This window comes from Pyrus communis, chromosome 1 (genome assembly GCF_041283825.1).
Source record: "Pyrus communis isolate YQ-2024b chromosome 1, ASM4128382v1, whole genome shotgun sequence".
Taxonomy (NCBI): Eukaryota; Viridiplantae; Streptophyta; class Magnoliopsida; order Rosales; family Rosaceae; genus Pyrus; species Pyrus communis.
In genome coordinates, this window is record NC_142565.1 from 13,642,710 (window position 1) to 13,655,212 (window position 12,503).

The 12,503-nt window shown below is 37.0% G+C and overlaps 1 protein-coding gene across 1 annotated transcript; it reads left to right on the plus strand.

The window, feature by feature from the left end:
• The first annotated feature begins 1,263 nt into the window (after positions 1–1,263).
• On the plus strand, positions 1,264–7,337 carry LOC137720581 (uncharacterized). Its single transcript, XM_068459672.2, has 17 exons — positions 1,264–1,537; positions 1,694–1,808; positions 3,225–3,294; positions 3,527–3,648; positions 3,793–3,840; positions 3,943–4,062; positions 4,165–4,284; positions 4,429–4,564; positions 4,742–4,912; positions 5,040–5,192; positions 5,278–5,384; positions 5,489–5,579; positions 5,827–5,968; positions 6,056–6,215; positions 6,412–6,528; positions 6,607–6,733; positions 6,831–7,337. Exons 2-17 carry the CDS (start codon positions 1,705–1,707, stop codon positions 7,071–7,073), a joined length of 2,031 nt encoding a protein of 676 aa, XP_068315773.1. The 5' UTR covers positions 1,264–1,537; positions 1,694–1,704; the 3' UTR covers positions 7,074–7,337.
• The last annotated feature ends 5,166 nt before the right edge of the window (positions 7,338–12,503 follow it).

Genomic DNA, 12,503 nt, shown 5'->3' on the forward strand with positions numbered 1-12,503 from the left:
AATTATGTCTTTAGGTAAATACTTGTTATAGGTCAAACAAAGAGTAATATCATATATGTATATGGCCCAGAGCTCAAATTTATAAGACAATTGGGAGGAGGGAGGGTTAATGGGTCCTTTATTATTTTAAGAAAAAATGACTAACTTTAAACTTTACAAAAAAAAGGGTGTCGTTGTGCTAAAAACATATATTGTTTTCCTTGGTGGTCTTAGACGAGGATCAAGGTATAGAGTTGCACCAGAAAGATGTCAATGTTGTTTAACTTTTTTTGAACTCATTGGTTTCACACAAAAAAAAAAAAATTTAAAAAAAAATTTTAAAGGTAGTTTTAGCAAGGTGTATATAAACTTAATTAGAAAACTGAGAGGGAGCACGGCCTCCCCCTTCCTCAAATTCGGCCCCGCTAGCCACGGACCCAACCACAAATACTGCCGGAGGTTGAGCTTTCTAGGCGGTAGGGTTAGCGGGATTAGGTTAAGTGCTCAACCTAGTTACGGTGGATACATTTTCTAATCGTAGCACACACCAAAGATAATTACCAGATGTAATGGTATTTCTATTCACTCATAAGTGAGAAGTCTTAAGTTTGATTTTTGCTAAAAGTCAAGTTGAACCACATTATTATAGCTGGCTAGTGTGAACTTAGTTCACCCCTAAATGTAGATACTATTGTTTATTAAAACAAAAAAAAAAATAATAATTAGCAGATGTAAGCAGTCGTTGAAGTGACAAAAACACATCTGGGGGATTAGTTTCACCTGATAACGTGATTGTTAATTACTTCCTAAAAATTAGGCGCACACACTTTGCCACCTTTCTTGACGCCCTTAAACGGAAAATACCCCTCATTATGCTTTTGCTCTACCAAATACCAATAGGAAATTATAATGTCAAACTTTGGTATAACAGCATAAACAGCTCCGTAGAAATAAAACCGAATTGAAAATTCAACAATATTTTAGTTTACAAATCCTCGAAATTTGTCAAAATTTAGGCACAAAATACTCAAATTTGTCAATAATTACAGGTCACCTTACCATCCTGTGCCCACATAACATTATTGCATGACAAAATTGTCCTTTCCTTTCCGAACTAGAATAGTAGGTGGGTTGCCTTAATAGAAGCTGTGATACATAAAGAATCAAGGAGGTGATTGTTGGAAATTCATGCACCAAAATTGCCAAGTGTAACATGCCAAAAGGGAGCAGAACTCATTCTCCACCTGCGGTTATATAAAGCTCATTCATTCACTTGGAGGCATTATATATTTGTTTGTCTGCACGTTTTTGAAGCCTTAAGGATCCAAAAAGGAATTTAGTAATGCCCAGAGAAGAGAGAGAAAGAGAGAGAGAGAGAGATATATATATATAGAGAGAGAGAGAGGGAGAGAGAGAGAGGGAGAGAGGTACGTTCTAACAAGATAAACTCTGTTGTGCTTTGTCCCACTTTATAGTTTTGCTTTTGCTTCCAAAAGAAAAGACGGCCATAAATATATAGGAGTTTATCCTAGAACTCGAATAATTTGCGTTAATCAAGGTGCATAAACCATTTTCTTTGGAACTTTGCTAGCCAGCTCGTGTTTTGTGATTAAATTCTGGTGCAGTTAATTTCCATTAACCATGCATATATTTGTGTCATTAACACAAAAATATGCATATATCTTTTGAATATATGCTGTTTAAAAATTTTCAGGTTGGTCGAAAATGGAGACGGTACGGCAATGGAGTTGGGTCCTTGGGATATTGGCAATGCTCGCTTTGCTCTTCTTCTTGCCTGATGATGGTAACTTCGCGAAGATTTCCGTAAGGTTCGTTCGTCCTCTACCTTCCGCTTTCTTTTTTTCTTTGAATTCGTGGTGATCGGAAAAATTTAGATTCCAAAACTTCGTTGAGAGGAAAAGGCAAGCTCTTTCTGCAAAAGAGAGACAGGGTCGTGCATTGCCTTTTAAATGGTGAGACCTCTCAGAGAGGGCGACCAGCTCTGATCGAGTTGAGTTGCTACCTGTTTTATTTTGTGGCCTATAAATAACGGTCCCTTGAATTTTTTTTGCTCTGTTGAAGAAGCAGATTATTGCTATAGAGAACCGACGACGTCCCAAATAATTTTTTTGTTTTGTTTACAGAAATATTTTATTGAATTTAATGCTTTTGATATTCCCATATTTTTAAAATATAAAGGGTATTCCTATATTTTTAATGCTACGTTCTAATGGTATTTCCCTTTACTTGTAAGTAAGAAGTTTTAAGTTTAATTTTTACTAAACACAAATTTAAACTGCATTATTGCTGACATATTGTGAGGCTAAATTCATCATCTCTCTTAATATATATAATATCGTTTGTTAAAAAGACATATAAACTATAATTTTGTGTTTTTTCTTCGAATTAATTCTAGTTTTTTCTGCGCTTTTTTTCTCACGAGACTTCAAGTCTTACTCAACTCCCCAGTCAACATATATATTCTTTCTCTAGCATAAGCCATCATAATTAAGGCGTTCTCAGATTCAATGTTGTTGTCCATCTCGTGAGTCATAACTCAATAGGATGTTGTAACTCTCTCTCTCTGTCTCTCTCTCTTTCTCTCTGCTGAATGTCACAAAGATCCTTAAATAGTTTCATTCATACCTTTATTTATAGGATGTTTGTAGGACCACTATGTTTTGCCTTTTACCTTCTTGGCAGTCTTTACCAGAGGTCACGGTTAGTACTAGCAATTCACAAGATCAACACACACCACAAAAAAGATTATTTAAAAAAAAAAGTGTGATATCCACGTACCTATTATTATTTCTTACACACTTTTTTAATTCTCACACACCCTTATTTGACATGTATCACACGTAATTCAATAAAATCAAAATCAAAATTAAGATCGAATATTGGCATAATTGATTAAAGATTGACATTTGTCCATTCAACCTGGGACTAGAAACACTTGGCCCACTCTTTGGATTCATTATATTCTTGAAATTGTACTAGTTTACTTAATCGTGACGAAGGTTGCTCAAAATTGGAGCATACCTCAAGGAATTCCTTGTTTTTGAAAGACTACAATTTCTGTTCGATCTTTTTTTCAAGCCGCCGTATGGACTGGGATTCCCCTTTTTCTGGCTTTTTTTCTTTCCTTAAGTTGTGATTTGTCCTTGAAATTTCATGTCAACATCTGCATAACTGAATTAATTTTAAGAAGAATTATTAATGAAATATTTACTGTGTAATTGCAGAAGAGCACTAAGGAGCGTTACTGGATCAAATAATGGGCTCGACCAGATGCTAATAAAGACTAAAAACCAGGTAAACTTGCAGTCACCATTTTGTAAGCTTACTGACCAATAATATCTTCTGATATCATATTCCTAGTGGTTTTGAGGAAATCATATTCCTAATGATTTGAATTTTCTAATTCTGTTATTTGAATCTCCTTTTCCGGGTCCTCTCTAACTTCTTTTTTGTTTTTACATGATTTTTCTTTACATCTGGATGCCATTGTCAAAATATCACATGTCACATTTCATTTCTCTTTCAGGTGGTAATGAATAATGGCATTGTCCGGCTTACGTTTTCTTATCCCGGAGGAGACGTCATCGGAATCAAGTACAAGGGAATCGACAACTTACTTGAAATCAAGAATCAGGAAAATAATAGAGGGTAACACACAAATTTTACAAAAATAGCGGAGTAAATGTGATTTTTTTTATTTTTTATTTTTTTTATTTTTTTTGTATACTAATCATATATTATACAAGTTTGCACATCGTTTGAACTTTAACTGATGCCAAACCTATCATATAGCTATTGGGATGTTGTCTGGAATAACAAAGAGACAGGAGGTATCGACAAGTACGTGCTCGTCATTCTTTCATCTGCATATTTTTTGAGGTTTGAAAAAGAAAATATGTCTCTTAGCTTTTAGCTAAAATTATGTATATCAACCGTGTGCAGACTACAAGGGGGGAGATTTAAAATTATTACTGCGAGGGCAGATCAAACAGAAATTTCTTTTACCAAAAAATACGATATTTCTCGAGGAAATGCAACACTTTCCATGAATGTTGACAAAAGGTACGGTGTCAACCTTTCCCAAATAGAGATAAACAAAGTACAGAGAATGCAATTACAATTATGCCTGAAATTCTCTTAACTTTACTTTAAACTTTGCTGCAGGTACATAATGCAGCGTGGTCGCGCCGGGTTCTATGCATATTCCATATTTGAGCGTCCCAAAGGGTGGCCGGGTTTGGACATTGATCAAATTAGAATTGTGTACAAACTTCAACAAGACAAGTAAGTGTGAAATGGAACAATAATATGGATTTATCGACGCGTTGTGTTAATTTCTGAAACTATGAATCTACTATATTTTTATCAGACTCCGACGAGCTACTTCAGTCTGCCACTTATATTTATTTGTTTCGTTTTATAATGCAGATTTCAATTCATGGCTGTGTCTGACGACAGACAAAGGGTCATGCCAACAGCCGATGACCGTTCAAACGGTATTAAACTTGCCTATCCTGAAGCTGTTCTTTTGACCAATCCAAGCAATCCTGACCTCAGAGGAGAGGTACCACTTAGCCTCTCTCCATTTTTATTGTCAAAATTTGTCTATAGTATGTAGCATAATAATTAGAGTAAAATTTAGAATTTGTCTCTGAACTTACAGCTGAGTTTAGAATTCATTCCAAAACTAAAATTAGGCTAATTTACATCCCTTAATTTAACAATAAGTTTGGGGTTGCAGGTGGACGACAAGTACCAATACTCAAGTGAGGACAAAGATAACAAGGTCCATGGATGGATTTGCAATAAGCCAGCCGTAGGCTTCTGGATCATCACACCTAGTGATGAGTTTCGCACAGCTGGGCCCTTCAAGCAGGACCTCACCTCTCATGTAGGCCCAACCGCCCTCTCAGTAAGTACCCCCATCAAAACTCTTCAGCCACCCATATCCCCCAATATTCATCTTCATCCACCTATATGCCCTGATATTCATAATATTATTGAAAAACTTAAATACTTATCAGATTTACTTGATCCAGATGTTTGTTAGTACTCACTATGCTGGGAAGGAGGTTGGAATGAGATTTGCAAGTGGTGAGGCATGGAAGAAAGTGTTTGGGCCTGTCTTTGTGTATCTCAATTCGGTTCCAAGTTTAAATGAGTCTGCTCTTTGGGAAAACGCTAAAGAGCAGGTACGTAATGTGATAATATATACACACATTTACTATGTTAATAAGGATATACGTCAATTTATATTAACCCTGTAATTGTTATTAGTTGGTTGAAGAAGTCAAGAGCTGGCCATACAGTTTCAGTCAATCAGAAGACATTCCTAGCTCAAGCGGACGCGGATCAGTTGCCGGTCAATTACTAGTACGGGATCGGTATGTTCCTATTTAGAGACTTCAATTCCTTTTAATTCCCTTTTATTCTTCCTCAAAGGGTTCGATCTGTTCCACTGTAATTATAAACGTTCTTCTTGTTTTAGGTACACCAGCAAGAGCCTTGTTTGGGCAAGTTCTGCGTATGTAGGATTGGCTGCACCTGGAAAAGCGGGATCATGGCAAAAGGAAAGCAAGGTAAATTGTGACACTAGTTTTTACTCCCATATGTTTCACAGAAACAGTTTGGTAACGTTTTTGTTATTCGCTTTGTGTTTGTTCTTACCATGAGTATCCAAAAACGCGAAAACAGTACCAAACAGGAGATATCAACATGCTAGAAAATCCAGTCGACATTTTTTGCGCACCAAATACGCACTTAGCAGTGTGAATATTATGGTTCAAATGCAAGTTCTTATAACTTGCTATAAATTTGTTTTAACAGGGTTATCAATTCTGGACTCAAGCTAACGAGCAAGGTCGTTTCCTCATCAAAGATGTTCGACCTGGAAATTATAGTTTGTATGCAACTGTTCCCGGCATTATTGGGGATTACAAATATAAGTCTAACATTACAATTGAACCAGGTGCGTTCTCTGTGCAAATCTTTAATTGACTTTGCCATTTGAAACAGCAAACAAGTATATATTTCCAATACTGAATTATGTATGCAGGAAGTGAAATCAATTTAGCTAATCTTACCTACGTACCTCCAAGAAATGGTCCCACCCTGTGGGAAATTGGCATACCGGATCGATCCGCGGCCGAGTTTTACGTACCGGATCCAAATCCCACCCTTATGAACAAATTGTTCACTACCAATCGCGCAGACAAGTGAGTTTTCATATGGCAGTCATATTTTGTGTTGCTCGTAGTATAATTATGTTCTCAATCTTGATAGATAGTCTTGGCACTATATATTATTAGACTATCAATCTAAACCAAAGTAGATTGCTTGACAAGAGAACACTTCATTCGGTTTAGTTATATAGAAACTCACTACATTTAAAATGCATTTAATTGCTCACAGGTTTAGGCAATATGGCTTGTGGGAACGATATGCAGATTTATACCCTGATGAAGATCTCATCTATAACATTGGTACTGATAATTATAGTGATAACTGGTTTTTCGCTCATGTGACAAGGTATTTGTTTTACCAAACGTTACAATGCCTCTGCTTCTTTAAATTTGTATGTCTTACTAATCTAATCAAGCACTCTAGGAACATCGGAAATCGTACGTATGAAGCAACCACATGGAGAATTCTTTTTGAACTTCAACATTTGACAAATACCGGAAATTATACGCTCCAATTGGCATTGGCCTCAGCCACTAATGCAGAACTGCAGGTACTGTTTCTAACCCTTAAAATGCTAAACATTTTGCAAGTGACATAGCATTGGTATAGTTTTTGGCTGATTGTGTTTGACATTGTGTTCGAACCAGGTTCGATTCAACAATCAGAGCGCCTTCCCACCTCATTTTACGACAGGGCTAATAGGGAAGGACAATGCCATAGCTAGGCATGGAATTCATGGTTTGTACTGGTTGTTCAGTATTGGTGTACCGAGCTACCGACTACGAGAAGGACACAACACCATCTATCTTACTCAGTCAAGAAGCTTGGGCATTTTCGAAGGAGTGATGTACGACTATATCCGACTAGAAGGACCTCCTCCTCGAAAGTGATTATGTTGGTTCCGGTACCAATATGATCACTTTAGTGACATGCTTCTTCAAGAGAAAAGTAGTGTAAAGAGAACCACACAAATTAATCATATATACAAATGTCAATCCCATTCTTCAATTTTTTATTTTTGTTTTTTGGTATTAAAATTAGAGCCTAGGCATGAGTCAATCCCGTTCTTTGCAGTGTTCATATTTAATAGTTCAATCATATTGTTGCTACAGTTAAGGTATTTTTAATAAAGGATTGATTTTTGTCTCCAGCAATTTATTCTTTCAAACATGACAGTGCACAAGATTTTCCTTGTAATTAAGTGGCTTGACTCTTAATTCTCAGGTTTCTTTCAGAAAGAAAAATTAAACATTGGAGGGACAAAGCTCACTTTAATTTGTACTTACGCGCAAAAGATGTTTGTGGATGGGACATACCTCAATTTAATTGATTCACTGAACAAATTTTATTGATCATGAAAAAAAAAAAAAAAAAGTTAACCTTGACACATAAACTTTAGTCCTCATAGGGTAAGAAAAACAAAATACAAGAAAAGAGGAGGGGACATAAACTTACCCTTCTTGAAAAGGAAAATACAAGGAGGGGGGAGGGGGGGTGGTTTGGGGGTGGGGGTTGGCGGCGGAAGGGAAGGACCAAACCCCTCTAAAATAAAACCTAAAAGGTAAGAACTTGCAAAGTAAGCTACAAAACAAGAAGGAAAATCCTAAAGAATTAGGTAAAAAAGAAAATCAGACATTAAGAATGGGAGATAAACCTGTAGGCATGCATGCCCAAGAAATATGAAAGCATAAAAGGAACAATCTCAATAGGAGGAGCTGCGTGCCAAACAAGTGAAGACAAGAGAATCCCTAAATTGGCTAATTTGTCTGCAACTGCATTCCCTTCTCGAAAGGTATGAGACAATGAAAAATCATGTGTTGTAACCGGGAAGTACAGCTTTTCCAACGAAACTAGAGTGACCAATGAGGAGAAAAAGAACTAGAAGCACATCAAGATACTACACTAAGAGTCACTTTCAAGACATAAGTTTTGCTAACCCCACACATGACCTTACTCCACATTAAGGATGATTGCATGAAGTTCCGCATAGAAAGAAGTACGATGCCCAGGCTCATGGAGAAACCACCAAGATAATAACCTACAAAATCTCATAAAACCCCATCACAAGCCGGGAGACCAAAGTTACCTTTAGAAAAGTCATTTGTATTCACTTGGACCCAAGAGAATGCAGAAGGATGCCAAAGAACATGAACTATAGAAGAAGCTTTACAGGTTCAGCTAAGATTCTAAGAGAGACTAAAAGTTGCTTATCTGAAATACCACGTACATGAGCTAGAGTGAAAAGTCCAACCTACCTAATACAGGCCAAAGTAAAACGACAAATAGTGAAAAAGAATAGGGCTTACCTTCAAACTTCATTTTGTTATTGTTGAACCTAAAAACTATCAAGCCTACGTGACATGCAGACCAAGTAATCAATAAGCTAACTACGTCATTCAGTTATGTGCGGGGCGTGTCAACTCGACAGCCGAGCTTGGCCGAGCAGTAAAATGTGTTGATGTTGCGTTGAGCACGCTGCTGACTTTTTGATCTTGTGATTACGGTCGAGGAAGGAACACGCCTCGGCCTTCGGGTTCTAGAGCCTGAAGACAAGGCTACTAATCTTGCGAAGTTCATGGATCGTCGGCACCGGGTTCGATCACAGTGATTATATTCGTAATAGTATAAGTATGCCAAACCGGTACCAAACTATATGGACACAAATACTCAAAAGAGATGTACGTCTTGATGGTAAATGTGGTTCGGCCGTCAGAATGCCGAACTCTAAAACTTACTTGTGAATATCCAATCATAAAACAACTCGGCGTTCAATGTGCTAGCCCAGTAATCTGTAACACTTCACTTCGTCGAGAAAACTAATGAGATGACCTCTGCCAATAAGAACTCGAAAATCCTTCTTGGCCGAGATTTGGATAAATAACCAGTCAGCCTCGACGCAGTGCTGTTTATCCAAACTGAAAGTGCTCCGAGGTCGACTGATTCTACGGCAACAATGTTGTTTATCCAAACTGAAGATGTCATCGGTTGCCTTCACAGTGTTGTTTATCCAAATTGAAGATGTGTTGGCGAAAAGAAATAAAAATCTCAAGGTGTTTAAGAGGTTTCGCATAGAGCGAAAGTTTGCGCATGGCAGTTTGTGCGTTGAATTGGACAACGCTTTCTCGTTGCCACTGCCTCTTTATTTATAGGGATGATGTACTTGCTTGACACGACCAGATAATTTTGTAAAGTCCAACTGTAACTCAATTTCGCGGACTGAAATTAATCCGCGTGAGAGACCAAGACATATCCTTCAGATAGATGTTCGTGATTTTCCAAACCTCAAAAAAGCCTATCCAACTAAAAGTCTTCTTATCGTGATAGCCTAGCCTACCTAGGCTTGTCATCATTATTCAAGATCATTATTTTCTTTTTAATTAGCCCCTTATATGTCTGAGTGCAGCCATGCATGCCACATGCTTTCTTCCAACTTACACGCAATCCGTGCAAATCTTATCACCCATTTACTTGAATGTGCCGTAGCATCCGGCCTCCTTCATTTTCGCTCAGATGCATCCATGTAGCCAAAAAACAAAACATCATCAAAAGGTGCGCATCATTTGCACTTCTATGAAGATCATCCCACTTTGGATGCTTCATTATTTGAATTCAATTGGGATTTAAATAAATATTAGGTTTAGATAATTTAATATATTATTAAGAGACATATCATGATTATCATAATATTATTTTTCAATAATAATTAAAAAAGTAATGTTATTCATACCATGTTTTTATACCATATTTTTATAATACCCTAGGTGGCATTTGACAACCACATTATTTGAATTAATCAGATTTTTAAATTTAGTTCATTATTTAATACAATAATAATTAAGAAAAACTAGTTAATTAAATGATGATTGTGGTATACGAGAAGTTTTTCTCTTTCATTTCCTTGGGTTTTGCAAATTTTTCAAATGATGTGGTTGTCCACATCAAATGCCACCTAAGGTGGGATATAAATATGGTATAAAAATATGATATGAATATCATTACTGTGTTAAAAATTATTTCAACCATTTTATCATCTAACAGTCTAAAATTTTGCTCATTTAATGACCTTGATTACTCGAGCTAGAGTGTAAAATCGGGTCCAAACATTAGCCCCCAGTTTCCTTGAGTTACGGCTCATAAGCCGAATAGTTAAGGAAATTAGCGCAGTCCAAGAACTCCCGATATCATCGAAAATGAAGTCACTCGGTGAAGCAGAGGACTCTCTTTCCCTGACCGCTGAGCACCTCCAAGTGACAAAGAGAAATATATGGTCAAGGAAAAATAAACATCCACCGCCGAATGTACTCGGTAGAAAGTTGTTCCGAATTTCCCCGTCCCCCCTTATTTTCTCAAGTCTCGGCCTGTACAGGCCACAGCCGAATGATTAAGAAAATAATTTATGTATGTGTGTGTATATTACCAAAGGAAAAGAGAAACGGTCGAACAGATATTAGGTGTCGAACAAATATGGATGTCAAACAGATACAAGGTTGGATCTTGGATTAGTTGTCCTCTCGTACACCAACCACAAACTAAGAGGTGAAGCAAAACAATGGACCAACGACCCAATCTTTGAATGAAGCAAAAATGGTGGCATGGCTGGGATCAATAAGGTAAGCGAAAAGGTTGTCAGTAGGCCAGTCCCAGTGTATATGTCTTGGAACCAAACCCCTATCACTGCCGACATAGCCTGCCTTCCACTCTTAATCTCCGTTGTCCTTACCTTGTTGATATTCTCGAGCAAGCCGTATCCCCTCCAAGTGGGCCGAACCAAAGCCCTCCTGGGCACCCTACATCTACCTCGGTGAGCTTGAAGTGTCTCCATAACTAGTCGAAGTTATATCAATAACTGGCCGAATACACCAGTTGAATGACTATACACCGGCCAAATGCACTAGCCGAACGACCATACACCAACTTACCAATGAACAGCATCGTCGAAAAGCCATTCTTTTTTATACACAACTCAGCAGACTAACTGCCAAGCTAGTGTGAAAAAATACCATAAATACCTCGACAAATATAAACCTTTAAGGCCACTTCATTCGATGAAACTTCACCGCTGAGCTCGGTGGGCATCCTTAATGGTATCAGCACACCATCACGCCATGGACAACGCTAGTGTAGACTTGTTGTTCAAATACCTTGGTGCCATGCAAAATTCCTCGGGCTGATTGCTTGTTCACTCTCGGCCTAAACGGCCGAAAGTATTTTATAACCACGCAGCAAATGTGGGAGTTTACTAATATACTCCCATTTTTCCTCTTTTAATGCATCTTGCAATGAGTGGATTGCCTAACGCTTTTCTTGTCTCAATCAGGTGACTAAATGCCCCCAAATGTGCTGAGCGCTAACTCATGCTCATCGAGCTCGGCGAACTATTGGTGTGTGTGTGTGTGTGTGTATATATATCATGCATTTGAAAAGGCTTTTGCATTACCTTTTTCTTTTGTGGTATGCACTTATGTAAATGTTTTAAATTGATGGTCGAATTAGTTTATTGTATTCATATAGGGTTAAGGAGTGTAGCTGTAAAAAATTCACCAAAATTGGAGTTAAAATAACCGTTAAATCATGATTTTTCGTTTATCGCCGTCAAAAAGATTTTTTCCAAGTACTTGATATTTGAATGTTTTTTTTATGTGATTTTTGGCGTATGTGATCTCGAAGCATATACAAACAAGTTTGACGGTTGGATCGTTGAAACTAGTTTCGTACAATGCGTATCACATCAAAACAATACATTCACTAACACTTGGAGTTTATCTGTACTTTTATTAAGTATAACATAAGATTTTGTGGTATCCAATAGTATAAATATTTTAAATTGATGATCGAATTAGTTCATTGTATTCATATAGGATCAAGGAATGTAGCTGTAAAAAATCATTAAAATCGGAGTTAAAATTACCGTTAAATTGTGATTTTTCATTTATAACCGTCGAAAATTTTTGTCCAGTTACTTGATCTCTGAATGTTTTTTTGTTGTGATTTTTGGCGTATGCAATCTCGAATTATGTACAAATAAGTTTGATGGTTGGGTCGTCTAAACTAGTTTCGTACAATGCGTATCCCATCAAAACAATAGATTCACTAACACTTAAGTTTATTTATACTTTCATTAAGTATAACATAAGATTTTGTGGTATCCACTTGTGTAAATGTTTTAAATCGATGATCGAATTAATTCATAAGAAAATGGGGAAAAAAATAAATAAATAAAACACTTTGCGCGACGTAGCAATATCGAATACTTGCGTCTCGCAGAGATTTTTTTTTTTTCCTTTTGCTTTTCTTTTGGGGTTCTTGCATTGCCTTTTTCT